General features: G+C 52.2%; 1 protein-coding gene across 1 annotated transcript in view; it reads left to right on the top strand.

Annotated features, from left to right (window-relative positions):
- Positions 1 to 21,431, top strand: part of SF3B2 (splicing factor 3b subunit 2) — a 461,083-nt gene that overhangs the window by 156,223 nt on the left and 283,429 nt on the right. Inside the window, exon 8 of the mRNA XM_086938496.1 lies at positions 5,111 to 5,196. Within this exon, the coding sequence (XP_086794622.1) occupies positions 5,111 to 5,196 (86 nt within the window). The remainder of the gene's footprint in view (positions 1 to 5,110; positions 5,197 to 21,431) is intronic.

Here is a 21,431-nt window from a genome sequence, read left to right as displayed (position 1 = left end):
ACCCACCCCCTCTCACCCTCACACACCCCCTCTCACCCTCACACACCCCCTCACCCTCACACACCCTTGCACCCCTGACCCTCTCCCACCCTCTCACCTTCACTTACCCCCACCCACCCTCTCACCCTCACTTACCCCCACCCACCCTCTCACCCCCACTTACCCCCTCACACCCGCTCTTACCCCCTCACACCCGCTCTTACCCCCTCACACCCGCTCTTACCCCCTCACACCCGCTCTTATCCCCTCACACCCGCTCTTACCCCCTCACACCCGCTCTTACCCCCTCACACCCGCTCTTACCCCCTCACACCCGCTCTTACCCCCTCACACCCGCTCTTACCCCCTCACACCCGCTCACCCTCACACCCGCTCACCCTCACACACCCTCACCCTCACACACCCTCACCCTCACACACCCTCACACTCGCACACCCTCACACACCCTCACACTCGCACACCCTCACACACCCTCACACTCACACACCCCCTCACCCTCACACACACCCTCACCCTCCCTCTCACCCCCTCACCCTCACCCTCCCTCTCACCCCCTCACCCTCACACACCCTCTCACTCCCTCACACACCCTCTCACCCCCTCACCCTCACACACCCTCTCACCCCCTCACCCACCCTCTCACCCCCTCACCCTCACACACCCTCTCACCCCTCACCCACCCTCACTCACCCTCACCCCCACTCACACACCCCACTCTCACACACCCTCACCCCCCCTCAACCTCACCCCCCTCATCCTCACATACCCTAACCCTCACACCCCACACCCCCTCACCCTCCCTAACCCTCCCTCACCCTTACCCTCACACCCCCCACATACACCCTCGCTCACCCTCTCACCCTCACACACTCACCCCCTCAGCACCACCACATTATCACTCAGCACCACCACATTATCACTCAGCACCACCACATTATCACTCAGCACCACCACATTATCATTCAGCACCACCACATTATCATTCAGCACCACTCAGCACCCTCGCACACCCCCTTACCCACCCTCGCACCTCTGACCCTCACCCACCCTTTCACCCTCACTTACCCCCACCCACCCTCTCACCCTCACTTACCCCCACCCACCCTCTCACCCTCACTTACCCTCACCTACCCTCTCACCCTCACTTACCCGCTCACCCTCACTTACCCGCTCACCCTCACTTACCCGCTCACCCTCACTCACCCGCTCACCCTCACTCACCCGCTCACCCTCACTCACCCGCTCACCCTCACTCACCCGCTCACCCGCTCACCCTCACTCACCCGCTCACCCTCACTCACCCGCTCACCCTCACTCGCCCGCTCACCCTCACTCACCCTCACTCACCCGCTCACCCTCACTCACCCGCTCACCCTCACTCACCCGCTCACCCTCACTTACCCGCTCACCCTCACTTACCCGCTCACCCTCACTTACCCGCTCACCCTCACTTACCCGCTCACCCTCACTTACCCGCTCACCCTCACTTACCCGCTCACCCTCACTTACCCGCTCACCCTCACTTACCCGCTCACCCTCACTTACCCGCTCATCCTCACTTACCCGCTCACCCTCACTTACCCGCTCACCCTCACTTACCCGCTCACCCTCACTTACCCGCTCACCCTCACTTACCCGCTCACCCTCACTTACCCGCTCACCCTCACTTACCCGCTCACCCTCACTTACCCGCTCACCCTCACTTACCCGCTCACCCTCACTTACCCGCTCACCCTCACTTACCCGCTCACCCTCACTTACCCGCTCACCCTCACTTACCCGCTCACCCTCACTTACCCGCTCACCCTCACTTACCCGCTCACCCTCACTTACCCGCTCACCCTCACTTACCCGCTCACCCTCAGACACCCGCTCACCCTCAGACACCCGCTCACCCTCAGACACCCGCTCACCCTCAGACACCCGCTCACCCTCAGACACCCGCTCACCCTCAGACACCCGCTCACCCTCAGACACCCGCTCACCCTCAGACACCCGCTCACCCTCAGACACCCGCTCACCCTCAGACACCCGCTCACCCTCAGACACCCGCTCACCCTCAGACACCCGCACCACCACACCATCACTCGGCGCAACCACACCATCACTCGGCGCAACCACACCATCACTCGGCGCAACCACACCATCACTCGGCGCAACCACACCATCACTCGGCGCAACCACACCATCACTCGGCGCAACCACACCATCACTCGGCGCAACCACACCATCACTCGGCGCAACCACACCATCACTCGGCGCAACCACACCATCACTCGGCGCAACCACACCATCACTCGGCGCAACCACACCATCACTCGGCGCAACCACACCATCACTCGGCGCAACCACACCATCACTCGGCGCAACCACACCATCACTCGGCGCAACCACACCATCACTCGGCGCAACCACACCATCACTCGGCGCAACCACACCATCACTCGGCGCAACCACACCATCACTCGGCGCAACCACACCATCACTCGGCGCAACCACACCATCACTCGGCGCAACCACACCATCACTCGGCGCAACCACACCATCACTCGGCGCAACCACACCATCACTCGGCGCAACCACACCATCACTCGGCGCAACCACACCATCACTCGGCGCAACCACACCATCACTCGGCGCAACCACAGCATCACTCGGCGCAACCACAGCATCACTCGGCGCAACCACAGCATCACTCGGCGCAACCACAGCATCACTCGGCGCAACCACAGCATCACTCGGCGCAACCACACCACCACTCGGCGCAACCACACCACCACTCGGCGCAACCACACCACCACTCGGCGCAACCACACCACCACTCGGCGCAACCACAGCATCACTCGGCGCAACCACAGCATCACTCGGCGCAACCACAGCATCACTCGGCGCAACCACAGCATCACTCGGCGCAACCACAGCATCACACGGCGCAACCACAGCATCACTCGGCGCAACCACAGCATCACTCGGCGCAACCACAGCATCACTCGGCGCAACCACAGCATCACTCGGCGCAACCACAGCATCACTCGGCGCAACCACAGCATCACTCGGCGCAACCACAGCATCACTCGGCGCAACCACAGCATCACTCGGCGCAACCACAGCATCACTCGGCGCAACCACAGCATCACTCGGCGCAACCACAGCATCACTCGGCGCAACCACAGCATCACTCGGCGCAACCACAGCATCACTCGGCGCAACCACAGCATCACTCGGCGCAACCACAGCATCACTCGGCGCAACCACAGCATCACTCGGCGCAACCACAGCATCACTCGGCGCAACCACAGCATCACTCGGCGCAACCACAGCATCACTCGGCGCAACCACAGCATCACTCGGCGCAACCACAGCATCACTCGGCGCAACCACAGCATCACTCGGCGCAACCACAGCATCACTCGGCGCAACCACAGCATCACTCGGCGCAACCACAGCATCACTCGGCGCAACCACAGCATCACTCGGCGCAACCACAGCATCACTCGGCGCAACCACAGCATCACTCGGCGCAACCACAGCATCACTCGGCGCAACCACAGCATCACTCGGCGCAACCACAGCATCACTCGGCGCAACCACAGCATCACTCGGCGCAACCACAGCATCACTCGGCGCAACCACAGCATCACTCGGCGCAACCACAGCATCACTCAGCACCACCACAGTATCACTGGTTCAAATCTGTTCTCTCAATGTTTCAAGCTTTATTACAAATCACAAAAAGATGTTAATATTTCACTTCTGTTCTTGGATTTTCGTCACAATAAAAAACACTGAACATAATCTTCACAAAAGTTATTTACAAAAGTTTAAGCTATTGCCATTACAAATTAAATACATTATTTAAGTATTAATTATTTTAAAAAAATTAAAAGCCATTGTTATTTGTAATATCAATACATCTAATTCACGTAAATACAAAACATGTTGCATTACAAATGCTATAGGTGTCACATTTGCAAAAGTTATAACTATTGGCATCGTAAATGACAAAGCTATTAATTTAGCTATTTTAAAAAATAACGCATAAAAAAAATCATTTATAATACCAATAGCTCAAACTTTCCTAATGCGAGCCCTATTGCATTTCTAATGCTTGTTGTTTTTTTCTGCTGTTAATATTACTAGTCTTTTGAGAATTAAATTATGGTTTAAAGTAAGTCTGCTTTACTCGTATCTGATACTAAATGTAGTAAGAAAGTGAGGACAATAAACTGTCTGCCTCTGATGTTTTCTTTCCTGCTTATTGACCACCTTGAATAGAACTATGGCACACATTAGAAGACTATAAGGTTTAATACCCTTACAGAAGCAGCAGAATTTACCAAGCAGGATTATTCAGTGTTTTTCTTTTAGTCAATTTTTTGGGTGACTCTGCAAGATCCAAAGAAAGTAAAAGGAGACGTGCCTTATCTTGTTTCACTAACCCAAATATTCCCTGGACCATTTGCAGAGCACAGTTTATTTGACAAAGATGACGAGTGTAGATACAAGAACCTTCACTAGCCAGAGATGTGTCTAATTTATAATCGAAATAGTCATGTACAGAAAATCAAACTAAGTCAAATGAGAGCATAATTGTTTTTCACAGGATGAAGCTCAAAGCTGTATGTTTTTGGAGAGAGGAGAACATGCATCATGAACATTTTTGGTCACTTTTATTTTTAAAACATTCTGGGATCGGATACCCTGTGAGTAGCGTGCCTTTGGGTTAATGAGGATGAATGTGGAGATTTTGCAAGCCCATTTTAAAATGCGGGAGATTAAAGGGTAGTGCTTAATATAGCATTGACATTTTTGCAAGTCTCTACTTTTAATTTATTAAACCTGTTGTATTTTGTGCAATTATTGCTGTGTGTTCTGCTTCTTCTCAAGTACTTTACTCATGTATTGTTGAAATGGTTTTGTGTGTGCAACATGTCAGTTAGGTTTAACAGCAATTTAGAATGGAAGCTGATTGCTATCCTTCAGCATTATAATTGGATTTGAACTCTACACTTTAATATTTTGCTGCTTACCGTGAACTTGTTTGCCTTGTCTACCAATACGTTTCTGTTGTTTGTGTGTGTCAGTAACCTTGGCCTTGACTTTCTTCCAGAGGCAGAAGAAAAAGAACCTGCAGAGACTCCAGCTACTCCAGTTTCTGATCCTGAAGATGATGGTTCAGTGATGACTAAAAAAGAGGTAATGGAGCAATGCTTACCCCCATTCTATTTCTGTACATGCCTAACACTCAGCTGTGAGAGGAGTGTTTCCAGTTTCAGCTCGCCCTTTCATTCTTCCCATAATAACTATGAACTTGTACAATTGTCCCTTCTATTAATAATATATAATACTGTATTTTGGCCATAGGCCATAAAAGGTTTCACAGTAAAGGAAAATAACAATATTTTCACATCCAGCTTTTCATCAACATGATTGGTTTCTGCTCATTACATAGAGCATAAATGACAATTCTTTGTTTTTCAATCCATAGTATTCGGACAAAAAAAGAAATTACAGTCCAAGAGTTTATCTTTTGGTCTTGTGTTGAAGAAAGGCTATACTTTGCAAAATACTTGTTTAGTTGTTTGCTTTAGTCAAAACCTGTAAAGTGCACATATATTTTTTTATAGATATATGAATCTATTGAAACTAATACAAAGATAATATATAGTATTTACATTAAAACAGACATCTTTCGCAATGGAGTGCTTAGTGAGAAAAATGTGTTATTTAGTGCAACGTCCGTTTCAACCCCATCTTGCTCAGTGCAAATCCTACGTTCTATTATTTACAGTACTGTGAAACTGAAAATTGATGTTTTCAGTAAAAAGGTTGGATGTAGTGGAAACCGTGTTTTTGTATAGCTTTTTTTTTGTTAAATACCCAGGTTTTAGGTCTCGCCTGAGCCAGCGCGCATGCCCTGCTCTGCGAGGCTTCTAGTGAGTACTTTGAACTTGGACCACACGCTTTTTTTGGGCTCACACGCTATTGGCCTTTGCGTGCGTCTTTCTAAGAAAGACAGCACGCAATTGGCCAAAGGAGGTTGCATCTCCCACCTTCCTCCCCTGGCCTAGGGAGCTCGGGAGCGAGAAGCAGCGTGGCCAGGTGCCAGCTGCATACCTTGCAATCCTTTAGCAGCCACGTGGCCGCGCTGGTTCTTCTCTCTCAATACAAATAGAAAGAAGACAGATTGCTAAGACTCGTGTCTTTGGTAACCACGCAATGGCCTCTCAGTGAGGAACCTTTCGCTTCCACACCCTGGAGATTATTCTTTAGTGCCAGCTCGCAGTATTCTCAAATATTACAGATTCACGCGGCCGGCTGAGTGCCAAGTGCCTTGTTGGTGCCATTAAACAAATACTGAGGGAGATGCCGGGACTGTTAATTTAAGACACCAACTGGACTGGCTGCGGCTTCGTGCCCCGTATGTCAGATTGGGGGTTCAATCAATCAATCATTTGTAAAGCGCACTACATACCCGCAAGGGTCTCAAGGCGCTAGGGGGGGGGGGGCGCTACTGATCGAACAGCCAGGTCTTGAGTATCCTCCTGAAGGTCAGAAGGTCTTCAGCCTGTCGTAGGCTCAGTGGGAGGGTGTTCCTTGTTTTGGTGGCGAGGTGGGAGAAGGATCTCCCACCGGTGGTGGTTCTTCGGATGAGCGGCACGGTGGCGAGTGAGAGGTCGGCGGAGCATAGCTGGCGGTTGGGGATGTAGAAGGAGAGCCGTCTGTTGAGGTAGGCTGGGCCGGTCTTGTGGGTGAGGAGCTTGAAGGATATCCTCTTGTTGACGGGGAGCCAGTGTAGGTTTCTCAGGTGGGGGGGTGATGTGGCCGTGGCGTGGTACGTTGAGGATCAGTTGTGCCGAGGCGTTCGAGGCATGTGGGCTGCTGAATTCATATCTGTGCATAGATCGCCGCCTAGTGTTGGGTCCAGATGATCGCACATTGTTGTCCTGGAAGAGTCTTCGAAGTATCACGAGATAGGTGGCTCCTCCCCTGGACTACAGTGCGCATGGGCATCGACTCCACCCCCAGATGGTTTTTTTCCGCCATTGGGTTCGGATGCATATTGGTTCACTCAAGTTCGGAATCGATAAAAAACTTTCTCTTTGGTCAAAAGGCCTTTAGTTTATCGTCGGTATTGTCTTGCGATCGGTGCCCAGTTCTGTTCCAGCTCAGTTCCCGAGCCGGACATCCAGAGGAGCCGCGTGGCTTTTCAGCACTGAAGGCCCGGTCGACGCCAGAGGCCTTATCGACGAACCATCATGGAACGGAGCCCGTTCAAAAGATGTCCTGTGTGCAACTCGAAATATCCTCACATCGACGTCCACCCGGTGTGCAACAAGTGCCTGTCGCCGGATCACGATGAAGCCAGTTGTATGGCTTGTTCCCGTTTCCGATCCAAAAAGACGATTCGGCTACGACGCGCAGCGCGCAAGGGAGCCCAGCAGACGGCACCTGACCCGGTGAACATCTTCAATGCTGAGGAAGATGAGGGAGCAGAGCGGGAGGTTCGAGAGAACCTGTCTGATCCCGCATCGGAGATAGACTCCAGCTACGACGCAGATATTGAGATGGTCGATACTGAAGACGTCGTCGAAGAGGTAGGAGACGACGATGGGGCCTTTGGGGCCATGGAAGATAGCTCAAGCGAGGAGCTAGGCCAACAACCTGATACTGGGGCCAAGACACTTCATAAGGCTCAGGTCGAGGGATCGCCACATGGCCTTACCCAAGATCTTCCACTGGGTTCTACAGCCCCGCCTTCGGGCCCGGCTTCGGACACTTCTAAGGAGCCGCCAGTTGGCAAATCGAAAACGAAAGAGAAAGCTTCGGTGTCTACGCAACCCAAAGCACTAGAGGCGAAATCGAAACCGAGTGCGTGTTGCTTTGGTCGGCTCGAAGTCCTCTGAACTATCGGCACCGACGAAGCATAAAGGTGTTATCGACCCGGCGCGGTCGCTAAAGGGCGTCGAGCCGAAGACTGGCACTCCGAAAGCACTGGTCAAGGACGTCGACCCGAAAAAATCGGTGCCAAAGACCGTCGACACCGACAAAGGACTCGGAGCTCAGAAGGTTCTCGATCTTGCGCGTCGACCAGACAAGGCTAAAAGTGGTACAACCCTAGAGTCCACGCCTGGCGGTGGCTCGAAGGACTCCGTCGAGCCAAAGCGACTGTCCGCCTCCTTCTCTAGGCAGGTGGCGGACTCGCTGAAGCGAATTAAGGAGAAGGCTTCGGGTGTCGGACCGAAGGATACCCCACCTCCAAAGCCTGCCAGTAAACCTCAAAAGATGTCGGCGCCCATCCAGTTCACGCTGCCGCCGAAAGTGGTACCGAAGGCCTTCGCCCCTAAGATGGCTGTCGAAGCGCCCAAGAAGGTGTCCACGGGGCCAAAGCCCACAACTGTGGTACCGGCCACAAAGCATCGACAACCCTCGCTTGAAGAGCAACAGGAACAATTCATCGATGCCGACACAGGCAGACTTTCTATTTATAAATGAAAGATCGCCCCGGAACAGCCTATGGAGTCATATAAAATCCCATTGAAAAAGAAAAAGGATTCTACTACAACACCCATTCTTGTAGAACCTATATCTCCACTTGACCAAGATGTCTCGCCCACTTACTCGGATGTGGAGACAGGGGAAGGTGACGTTGAGGAGTACAGCTATCCTCTGGACACTGATCCAGACGATCATAATGAACCCTGGGCGGACGCTGCTGACCCAGGCGATCCACACTCTGCCCCAGACACTCATGTGTATGCTGTAAAAACATCGCCTACTGAAGTCTCAGCGGCGTTTAATGCGCTTATTGAAAGGGCAGCCAAAAATCATGATGTCCAGCTCCATGCGGACCCTATTGAAGTGGATTTTCTGTTTGACACCTTTTCCACCTCAGAGAGGACTGTCAAGACCCTGCCTATGCTGAAGGGTGTCTTGAAACATGCTGGAGAGATATTTAAGGAGCCTACAAGGGCCAGGGTGATAAACCCCAGAATTGAAAAAAGTACAAACCGGCGCCTGGGGACCCTACCTACATCAAGGGACAGTTGCCGTTGGACACTCTGGTTGTTTCTAATGCCCGGAAGAGGGCTAACTCACAAACAACGGGTGATGCTCCTCCCCCTGATAAAGAATCTAAAGTGCTAGAAGCATCGGGGAAAAGGGTGGCAGCTCAAGCGGCCAATATCTGGCGCATTTCAAACACTCAGGCACTCTTAGCCAGTATGACAGGGCCCATTTCGATACACTTGAGACCCTGTTACAACACTTGCCAGATGAGTATAAGGAGGCAGCAGAGATGCTCTTACAGGAAGGGAAGCTCATATCAAATGCTTCTATCAAATGTGCACTGGACGCAGCAGACACCGCGGCCAGGGCCGTTAACACAAGTGTCATGTTGAGGCGACATGCCTGGCTCAGAATCTCCGGGTTCAAGCCAGAGATACAAACCACCATACTAAATCAGCCGGTAAACCCTGATCATTTATTCGGCCCAGAGGTGGACACCACCTTGGAAAAAATCAAGAAGGATACTGAGACTGCAAAGTCTATGGGGGCTCTCCAGTCGCAGCAGTTCAGGGGTGGTTCTTTTCGTCGCTCAAGCAATAGAGGTGTTTCCAGAGGCCAGCTGTCCCAGCAAACACAGTACAATAAAAGTGGCACGCAAACCACATACACCAAACAAAGTAGAGGTGGCTATCGTGGAAACAGCGCCAAGGGCAGAGGTCGTGGAAACAATAGCTCCAGGTCCTCCGCCACTAACAAACAGTGATGCCTTGTCACTGCCCCCCGACCATACAACACCGGTCGGGGGGAGACTCCAACAGTTCCTGCCGGTCTGGAAGTCCATCACCACAGACAGGTGGGTCACAAAGCTTATCCAGTACGGTTATTGTCTGGAGTTAACATCCACTCCACCCAACATACCCCCAAGACACCGTCCTATGTCCACAGAGCATTTGCACTTATTGCAGCATGAGGTACTCGTCATGCTGCAAATAGGAGCAATCGAGCTTGTGCCAGTGGAAGAAAGAGGCACAAGAGTGTACTCACTGTACTTCTTGATCCAAAAAAAGGACGGGTCCCTCAGACCCATACTGGACCTCAGACCCCTAAACCAGTACATTCTTTCAGAACACTTTCACATGCTAACATTGCAGCAGATTCTACCGTTGCTCAGTCAGGGAGATTTCCTCGCAACATTAGATCTGAAGGATGCATACTTTCATATTCCGCTACACCCGTCACACAGAAAATACCTCAGATTCACCATTCAGAATCAGCATTACCAATTCAAGGCCCTCCCTTTCGGAGTGATGACGGCACCCAGGGTGTTTACAAAGTGCCTGGCGACAGTGGCTGCACACCTACGGAGACAGAACATTAACGTCTATCCTTATCTGGACGACTGGCTTATCCAAGCAAAGTCAGCCCAGCAGTGTGCCACCCACATGTCCCACACCATTCACCTTCTTCACGATCTGGGATTCTCACTGAATTACCCAAAGTCCCACCTTCAGCCCGCCCACGTACGGCAGTATCTGGGCGCGACAATAGACACTCTGGCAGCCAAAGCACAGCCAAATTCAGTGAGGATCAACAGCATTCAATTGCTAATACAAAAATTCAGGCCGCAACACTCGCTTCCGGCACAAGTGTTCATGCAGTTGATAGGCATGATGGCCTCCTGCATCTTCATAGTCCCGCACACGAGACTACATATGCGTCCGCTTCAGGAGTGCTTAGCACGTCAGTGGAATCAGGCTCACGGACAGTTGAAAGACCTAGTGTTGGTAACCGGTCGTGCATACAACTCTCTGCATTGGTGGAATCCACAAAACCTTTGCAAGGGATGACCGTTCCAGGAGCCTGTGCCACAGATCATTCTGACAATGGACGCATCTCTCCAGGGTTGGGGAGCTCATGTACTCCACTACACAGTGCAGGGACTATGGACAACACAGCAAAAGAGGATGCACATCAACCTTCTAGAGCTGATGGCTATCTTCATGGCAATGAAAGCATTCAAGGTACATCTGTGCAACAAGGTCGTGTTGATCCGGACGGACAACATGACAGCCATGTACTACATTCAGAAACAGGGAGGAACACACTCTCCACAGTTGTCTCATCTGGCTCAGAGCATGTGGAAATGGGCCATTCAGAGTAACATCTTCCTCATGGCGGAACACCTCCCAGGCAAGGACAATCAGATGGCGGACCTGCTCAGCAGGTACAGCTACAAAATGCACGAGTGGGAGATACATCCATCAGTACTCCACCCGTACTTCCAGCGGTGGGGTCATCCAGACATAGACCTGTTCGCCACAAAGGAGAACGCCAAATGCCGAAGCTTTGCCGCCAGGTTCCCACACCCACAGTCGCAGGGCAATGTGATATGGATGAAGTGGTCAGGCAGATTTGCGTACGCTTTTCCCCCAGCACCTCTAATACCGCTGGTGGCACGCAAGCTGAAGCAACACTCGATGACGCTCGTCCTGGTTGCTCCAACGTGGGCACGCCAACCATGGTACACCACGTTTCTAGAACTATCCGTGGTACCGCATCAAAGGCTGCACCTCGCACCCAGGCTTTTGACGCAGAGCCATGGCGACATTCAGCACCCAGATCCGCAACAGCTCAACCTGGCGATCTGGCTCCTGAGGTCTTAGAATTTGGCTACCTCAATTTGCCTCCAGACTGTATGGATTTCATAAGGGAGGCAAGAAAGCCCACCACCAGAGCATGCTATGCGGCGAAATGGAAGCGGTTCGTAATTTATTGTGCTGACCACAACATCAACCCGCTAGACGCGTCTACTCACAACATCATTTGTTATCTGTTACATCTATACAAATGCAATCTGGCCTATGCTTCCATTCGTATACATTTGTCCGCAATAGCAGCTTATCTACAAAACAGGCAGCATCTCTCACTTTTCAGAGTGCCTGCCATTAAAGCTTTTCTGGAAGGACTCAAACGAGTCATTCCTCCCCGTACCCCGCCAGCTCCTGAATGGAACCTAAATGTGGTCCTCACCAGACTGATGGGTCCAACTTTTGAGCCTCTACATTCCTGCGAGATTCAGTTCTTGACGTGGAAAGTGGCTTTCCTGATAGCGATTACATCACTGAGACGCGTTAGTGAACTCCAGGCACTAACTATCCAAGAGCCATTCATACAAATTCACTCCAACAGGGTGGTGCTTCGCACTAACCCTAAAGTTCGAGGCATGTGGGCTGCTGAATTCATATCTGTGCATAGATCGCCGCCTAGTGTTAGGTCCGGATGATTGCACATTGTTGTCCTGGAAGAGTCTTCGAAGTATCACGAGATAGGTGGCTCCTCCCCTGGACTACAGTGCGCATGGGCATCGCCTCCATCCCCAGATTGTTTTTTTCCGCCATTGGGTTCGGATGTGTTTCGGTTCCCTCTGTCGGAATCGATAGTTGTTTAACTTTCCTAACTTGAGACCAAAAGGTCTTTAGGACTTGCGTCGGTATTGTCCATCGTTCGGGTTTGTTACTTCATCAGCTCCGAACTCTTGCTGCCCCTCCGCGTGCTGTCGGCGCGGACGGGCCTACACGACGCTCCAGACTACTACCATGGAACGAACTCCGTTTAAGAGGTGCCCGGTGTGCACCTCAAAGTATTCACACCTCGACGTGCACCCAGTGTGCAACAAATGTCTGTCGCCGGACCATGACGAGGCCAGGTGTATGGCCTGCTCAAAGTTCCGGTGCAAGAAGACTCTCAAGCTTCGTCGGGCCGCTAGACTCCAGGCCCACTTATCAGCGCCCCCGCCGGACAACATCTTCGAGGAAGACGTTGGTGACGACACCTTCTTACAAGTTTCGGACTCCAGCCCAGCGTCGGAAGATGAAAACTACGACGCGGGGGACGAGGAGTTTGATGAAGTCGTCGGAGAGGTAGGGGACGACGACGGGGCCATTGCCACCGTGGGCGATAGCTCAGAGGAGGAGCACCCTCAGACTGACTCCGGGGTCAATCCCCATGATACGGCCCAGGTCGAGGGATCGCCTTCGGGCCTTACCCAAGACCTTACTACTCGTCCCACGGCTCCGCCTACGGGCCCGGCCACGGACATTGGTGATGCGCCACTCCCGGTAAAGAAACTGAAAGTGAAACCACCGGGGTCCACACCAACGGTATCGAAACCGAAAGTGAAAGTCTCACTGTCGGGACTTGAGGCTCCAAAAAAGCCCAAAATGGCCGCCAACATCAAGAGCCACGCCAAGATGGCCGACCCGAAGACCCTGGTGTCGAAGGCGAAGACGACCGACGCGGCCGCGTCGGCGCCGAAGATGGTCGAGGTCGACGACCCGAAAAGACCCTCGAAGAAGCGTCAAGACGACCCCAAGGCTCTGGCTGCGCCGATTCCGGCCGTCAAGGGCAAGGGTGGTGACGTGTCGGCTCCGAAGACCGTGCCTTTACTCGCCGACCCGACTCCGGCCTCGAGGGAATCGCTCGAGCCGGTCCAGCCCTCACCGTCCTTAACCAAGAAGGTCACGGAGTCCCTTCAACGAATTCGGAAGGACGCAGCGGCCCCGGAACCAAAGAGTGTGGTGCCGAAGCCTGCACAGCAGACGGCCAAGGCGCAGACGCCAATCCGCTTCATGCTGCAGAAGACGCCGAAGGCATTCGCTCCAAGGCATGGGGACGGGGTGCCCTTGAAGCTGGTGTCGACGCCTAAAGCGTCATTGGTAGTGTCGAAGCTTAGGCTACAGCCACTCGCAGAAGAGGAGCGTCGAGAGGTTGTCATCGACGCCGACACAGGCAAACTCTCTCTCCTTAAGAGGAAAATCACCACGGAGCCGGTGTTGGAACATTTTCGTATTCCACTCAAAAGGAAGTTGGACTCTGCGGGTACTTCTGCCCCTATGGAGCCTGCATCTCCACAAAATCTAGAACTCTCACCGACTCATTCTAACACTGGGGAAGGTGACGGAGATGAGGAGGACGAGTACAATTATCCAGCGTACTCGGATCCGGAGGAGGTCAACGAACCTTGGTCTGCTGAAGGCGACCCTGTGGACCCTCAGTCGGGTCACGAACCGCAGCTTTTTGCAGCAAAAACTTCTCCAACAGAGGACTCTGCAGCCTTCAACGCTCTAATTGAGAGGGCTGCAGCAAATCATGATGTCGAACTCCATGCGGACCCTGTGGATGTCGATTTTCTGTTTGACACTTTCTCAGTGGCTGAAAAGTCGGTCAAAACATTGCCTATGCTCAAGGGAGTGCTGAAGCACGCGCCAGAGGTTTTCAAGGAGCCCATTCGGGCGCGAGTCATCAATCCTCGTATTGACAAGAAATACAAGGCAGCGCCCACTGATCCAACGTACATCAAGGGACACTTGCCACTGGATTCGTTGGTGGTATCCAACGCACGCAAGCGGGCGAACTCGCAGACCACGGGTGATGCTCCTCCCCCAGACAAAGAATCAAAGATCTTTGAAGCCTCAGGCAAACGTATTGCTGCGCAGGCAGCTAATATTTGGCGCATTTCAAACACGCAGGCCCTACTTGCACGCTACGATAGGGCGCACTATGACACCCTTGAAACACTTCTGCAACACTTACCTGATCAGTACAAAGAGGCAGCTGAAATGTTGATTCAGGAGGGGAAGCTCATCACCAATGCTTCCATTAAGTGTGCATTGGATGTGGCTGATACCGCCTCCAGGGCTGTAAACACTAGCGTGTTACTGCGTAGGCATGCCTGGCTTAGAATATCAGGCTTCAAACCAGACATACAGACAACCATCTTAAATCAAACAGTTAATCCAGACCACCTGTTTGGCCCTGAAGTGGACGCAACCCTTGAAAAAATGAAGAAAGATACGGACACTGCTAAGTCTATGGGGGCCCTCCAGTCACAGCAGTTTCGGGGTGGTTCTTTTCGCCGCTCCAATAACAGAGGCACCTCAAGGGGTCAGGCATCGCAATCCACGCAGTATTACAAAAGCAACACCCAGACCTCATACACCAACAAGGGTAGAGGTGGTTACAGGGGCAACAACGTCAAAGGCAGGGGACGTGGAAACAACAGCTCCAGGTCCTCCACCACCAACAAACAGTGACGCCTTGTCACTGCCCCCCGACCACACAACACCGGTCGGGGGGAGACTCCAGCAGTTCCTGCCCGCGTGGAAATCCATCACCACGGACAGGTGGGTCAAATCTCTTATTCAGTACGGTTACTGTCTGGAACTCACGTCCACACCACCAAACATACCTCCAAGAAGCCGTCCTATGTCCGGCGAGCACTTGCTCTTGTTGCAGCAGGAGGTCAAAGTCATGCTGCAAAAAGGAGCGATAGAGCTCGTGCCACTGCAAGAAAGGGGAACAGGAGTCTACTCTCTGTACTTTCTAATCCCCAAAAAGGACAGATCCCTCAGGCCCATCCTGGACCTCAGGCCCCTCAACCGGTACATTCTGTCGGAGCATTTCCATATGCTCACGTTGCAGCAGGTTCTCCCTCTGCTTCAGCAAGGGGACTTCCTGGCTACGCTAGATCTCAAGGATGCATACTTTCACATTCCCCTGCATCCTTCACACAGGAAGTACCTCAGGTTCACAATCCAAGACCAGCACTATCAGTTCAGAGTTCTGCCTTTCGGAGTCACCACAGCGCCAAGAGTTTTTACAAAGTGCCTGGCGACTGTGGCGGCGCATCTACGGCGCCAGAACGTCCACGTCTATCCGTATCTGGACGACTGGCTCATTCAGGCACGTTCGGAACAGCAGTGCGCAAACCACGTGTCCCGCACCATTCATCTCCTGCACGATCTGGGATTTTCACTGAATTACCCAAAATCACATCTCCAACCCGCCCATGTACGGCAGTATCTGGGCGCGACAATAGACACTCTGGCAGCCACTGCGCAGCCAAACTCAGTGAGAATCGCCAGTATCCAGACGCTGATCCAACGATTCAGACCACAGCACTCGCTTCCAGCGAGGGTGTTCATGCAGTTGATAGGCATGATGGCCTCCTGCATCTCCATCGTCCCGCACTCGAGGTTACATATGCGTCCGCTCCAGGAGTGCCTAGCACGTCAGTGGACTCAGGCTCATGGGCAACTAACAGACCTAGTGTTGGTGAGCGGTCGGGCGTACAACTCTCTGCATTGGTGGAATCCACAAAACCTTTGCAAGGGCCGACCGTTTCAAGAGCCAGTGCCACAGATTATCCTGACAATGGACGCCTCTCTCCAGGGTTGGGGAGCGCATGTACTCCACTACACAGTGCAGGGACTATGGACACCACAGCAGAAGAAGATGCACATCAATGTGTTGGAACTGATGTCAATCTTCATGGCCTTAAAGGCGTTCAAAGTACATCTGTGCAACAAGGTCGTGTTGATCCGGACGGACAACATGACGGCCATGTACTACATTCAGAAGCAGGGAGGAACACACTCTCCGCAGCTGTCTCATCTGGCTCAGAGCATGTGGAAGTGGGCCATTCAGAGGAACATCTTCCTCATGGCGGAGCACCTCCCAGGCAAGGACAATCAGATGGCGGACCTGCTCAGCAGGCACAGCCACCAAATGCACGAGTGGGAGATACATCCATCAGTACTCCAACCGTACTTCCAAAAGTGGGGTCATCCAGAGATAGACCTGTTCGCCACAAGGGAGAACGCAAAATGCCAAGGCTTCGCCGCCAGGTTCCCACACCCGCAATCGCAGGGCAATGCGATGTGGATGAACTGGTCAGGCAGATTTGCGTACGCTTTTCCCCCAGCACCTCTGATTCCGCTGGTGGCACGCAAGCTCAGGCAACACTCGATGACTCTCATCCTGGTTGCTCCAACGTGGGCTCGCCAACCATGGTACACCACGTTTCTGGAACTTTCCGTGGTACCGCATCAAAGGCTTCATCTCACTCCCAGCCTTCTGACGCAGAGCCATGGCGACATTCAGCACCCAGATCCGCAACAGCTCAACCTGGCGATCTGGCTCCTGAAGTCCTAGAGTTTGGCTACCTCAATCTTCCCCCCGATTGCATGGACATCATTCGGGAGGCAAGGAAGCCCACTACTAGAGCATGTTATGCGGCTAAATGGAAGCGGTTCGTCATTTATTGTGCAAACCACAACATTGACCCGCTGGATGCTTCCATTCAGAACATCATTTGTTACCTGTTCCATCTATACCAATGCAATTTAGCGTATTCTTCCATCCGCATTCACCTGTCTGCAATGGCTGCATACCTCCAGAATAGGCAGCACCTATCACTTTTCAAGGTTCCTGCTATCAAGGCTTTTCTGGAAGGGCTCAAAAGGGTCATTCCACCACGGACGCCACCAGCTCCAGAATGGAACCTCAATGTGGTTCTTACAAGGCTGATGGGTCCTCCTTTTGAGCCACTGCACTCTTGTGAGCTTCAGTTTCTAACTTGGAAGGTGGCTTTCTTAGTAGCAATTACATCGCTACGGAGGGTTAGTGAGTTGCAGGCACTCGCCATCCAAGAGCCTTTTTTCCAAGTGCATGCCAACAGGGTGGTGCTCCGCACTAACCCTACATTTTTGCCCAAGGTGGTATCTCAATTCCACTTAAACCAGACAATTGAGTTGCCAGTCACTCTTGACGTTAAAAGAGCCTTAATGTACTACGTTGACAGGACAAAGGATTTTCGAAAGACCAAGCAACTTTTCGTTGCATTTGCCTCACACCACAAGGGTAACGCTATTTCCAAAGCTGGTATTGCTAGGTGGATCGTGAAATGCATTCAGATCTGTTACGCTAAAGCTAAACGCACTCTCACAATTCCACCAAGAGCCCACTCCACCAGAAAGTTGGGGGCCTCTATGGCCTTCCTTGGGAACATTCCCTTGGAAGATATTTGTAGAGCAGCCACATGGTCTACCACACATACTTTTACTAAACATTACTGTGTAGACGTACACTCTAAACAGCAGGCAGCTGTTGGACAGGCTGTTCTCAAAACACTTTTTCAAACTGCTGCAGCTGGCACGGGCGGCCGCCAATGAGGGGAGCACTGCTATGTATTCTATGCACAGATATAAATTCAGCAGCCCACATGCCTCGAACTGCAAATGCTACTTACCAGTATGCATCTGTTCTTGGCATGTAGGGCTGCTGACATTCATATCGCCCGCCCTCCTCCCCGGCGCCTGTAGCAGCTGCAGTATTTCTTATATACGCGCATATCATGGTCATCACTCACATAGTTCACTCCATCTCTGCCAATGGCTAAAAACAATCTGGGGATGGAGGCGATCCCCATGCGCACTGTAGTCCAGGGGAGGAGCCACCTATCTCGTGATACTTCGAAGACTCTTCCAGGACAACAATGTGCAATCATCCGGACCCAACACTAGGCGGCGATCTATGCACAGATATGAATGTCAGCAGCCCTACATGCCAAGAACAGATGCATACTGGTAAGTAGCATTTGCACTACAATAGACACTTCCAAAGCTCTTGCATACCCCAATCTAGCCAGGATAGCCAGTATGCAAACCCTCATCGCAAAATTCCAACCCCAACACTCTCTACCAGCCCGAGTGTTTATGCAGCTTAGCACATCAGTGGAACCAGGCTCAAGGTCAGCTTTCAGATCTGGTGTTGGTGCACAGGTTCACAAATCGCTCTCTGTAGTGGTGGAACACACAAAACCTTTCCAAAGGGCGGCCGTTCCTAGACCAAGTTCCACAAATAGTGCTAATAGCAGACGCATCATTCAACGGCTAGGGAGCCCATCTCCTAAACCACACAATTCAAGGCAGCTGGACCACTCAACAAAAAGTGTTCCATATCAATCACCTAGAATTACTGGCAATTTTTCTAGCATTAGAATCATTCCAACTACATTTCATCAACAAAACTGTCATTGTCCGCACAGACAATATGACAGCAATGTGTTATATACAAAAACAAGGAGGGACACATTCTTTGCAACTCACTCTACTAGCACAAAGCATATGGAGATGGGCCATTTCACAAAACATATTTCTTTTGGCAGAACATCTTCCAGGAGTACACAATCAGATTGCGGATCTCCTAAGTCGTCAGATACAGCAGATACATGAATGGGAACTTCATCCTCCAGTTCTTCAACCATTTTCTAAGATTTGGGGCCACCCAGACATAGATCTGTTTGCCGCAAAATGCCCAACCTTCGCCACCAGGTTTCCACATCCGTTTTCCAAGGGCACTGCGATATGGATGAACTGGTCAGGCATATTTGCGTACGCTTTTCTGTCACTCCCACTCATTCCGCTAGTAGTACGCAAGCTCAAACAACAGTCTCTCAAAATGATCCTAGTTGCTCCAACGTGGGCCCGGCAACCAGGGTTCACAACACTTTTGGAACGCTCAATAGTTCCACACCAAAAACTACTGCTCTCCCCAAACCTGCTTACGCAGAACCATGGAGAGATACAGCATCCAGATCCAAACCAACTGAATCTAGCAATCTGGCTCCTGAAGTCCCAGAGTTCGGTTACCTCAACCTCTCACCAGACTGTATGAACATTATTGAAGAAGCCAGACGCCCTACTACTAGAGCTTGCTATGCAGCCAAATGGAAAAGATTTGTCATTTACTGCAATAACAACAACATTGACCCACTAGATGTTTCAGTTCAGAACATTATTGGTTACTTGCTGCATCTACAAAGATGTAATCTAGCATACACATCTATACGATTAGATCTTGCTGCCCTTGCCGCTTACCTGCGAAACAGACAACATTTGTCATTGTTTAGGGTACCTGCTATCAAACAGTTCATGGAAGGCCTTAAAAGATTAATTCTTTCCACAAGACCACCCTCTCCGGTGTGGAATTTAAACATTGTCCTTACTAGGCTCCTTGGTCCTCCATTTGAACCCCAACACAAATGCGAACTGCAATTCCTTACATGGAAAGTTGCTTTCCTTGTCACAATCACCTCTCTCAGGAGAGTAAGTGAGATCCAGGCTTTAACCATACAAGAACCATTCTTACAAATACTTCGTAACAAGGTGGTTCTCAGAACAAATCCAAAATTCCTTCCCAAAGTAATCTCTGCTTTTCAACTTAATCAATCTGTAGAGCTACCCATTTTCCCCAAACCCAGATTCCGTAGCAGAGAGAGCTCTTCACACACTTGATGTTGAAAGGGCTATACTTTATTACATCGACAGAACTAAACAGTTTAGAAAGACAAACCAACTGTTTGTAGCTTTCTCTCCACCTCCGAGGTGCTCCAGGCGAGGTCGCCTCTCCGCTTGAGCGTGCTTCAGGCTGAGTCGCCCCCACTTCCGCTGCTCCTGCCCGCTGATGCCAGTACTCTGCCCTGCTGACTGCTGCGCACTTCCTGCTACCTCCTCAGTTTTTCGCCGCGGTTTGCCTTCTGCTGCGTGCCTGGTTTCCCCTTTGTTTTTCGCCTGCTGTATTTTTCACTTGTTTCCCCTCGTATTTTACACTTGTTTCCCCTTGTATTTTTGACTTGTCTCCCCTCGTAATTTTCACTTGTTACCACTTGTATTTTCCACTTGTCTCCCCTCGTATTTTTCACTTGTTTCCACTTGTATTCTCCACTTGTTTCCCCCTTTGCCTTCTGTACCTCTCTGCCCCCCTTCTGCTGCCCTCCCCCACCTGTGTTCTCCCTCCAACCGCCGGACGACCCAGCCGCCGCTGAGCCACCCTCGGTCCTCCTTCCCGCCACTGCCCTCCGGCGTCTCCGCCCCCCTCCTGCCCATTGGCCGCCCCGCTCCCGTCACCCAGCTGACCCGCCCTCCCGGCTCCTCACTTATGACGCCCCCAGAGCGACCGCGCAGCGGGAGCGCCAACTGAGCGCCGAAGGTGCGCCAAAGGTAAGCCCGTCTGCGCCCGTCCGGGCCTGGCCCGCGCCCAGTGCCAGGACCCCTGGCCCCCGCAGACACCAGCCCTCCCTCCGGACCTACGACGCCACCCAACTCCACGCACTCAACGCCGGAAGAATCCCGGGCTGCTATCGAGCCACCCCGAGTCGCACCCACGGACCCTTCTGCTGCCACTCCTGCAAGTTCACCTGCAGCCGGACCTGCACCACACCAGCACCGACCAAGCCGAACTCCAGCAGCAACCACCTCAAGTGCATCCTGCTCAACACCTGCTCCGTCCACAGACACGCCGTCGAGCTCTAGAACCTGCTCGACACCACAGCCCCAGACGTCGCCTTCCTCACGGAAACCTGGATGAACGCCTCCTCAGCGCCCGACATCGCCATCGCCATCCCGGACGGCTACAAGATCATCCGGAGGGACCGCGTCAACCAGACAGGTGGAGGCATCGCCATCATCCACAGGAACTCAGTCCGCGTCACGACCAACATCGACGACACCCTCGCACCCGCCGAACACCTGCACTTCCAGATCCACATCAACCCCAAGACGACCCTCAGAGGCACCCTCATC

This window comes from Lissotriton vulgaris, chromosome 9, assembly GCF_964263255.1.
Source record: "Lissotriton vulgaris chromosome 9, aLisVul1.2, whole genome shotgun sequence".
NCBI classification, from domain to species: Eukaryota; Metazoa; Chordata; class Amphibia; order Caudata; family Salamandridae; genus Lissotriton; species Lissotriton vulgaris.
Note: the sequence above shows the minus strand (reverse complement) of the source record. Positions and strands in the feature narration are given on the sequence as shown.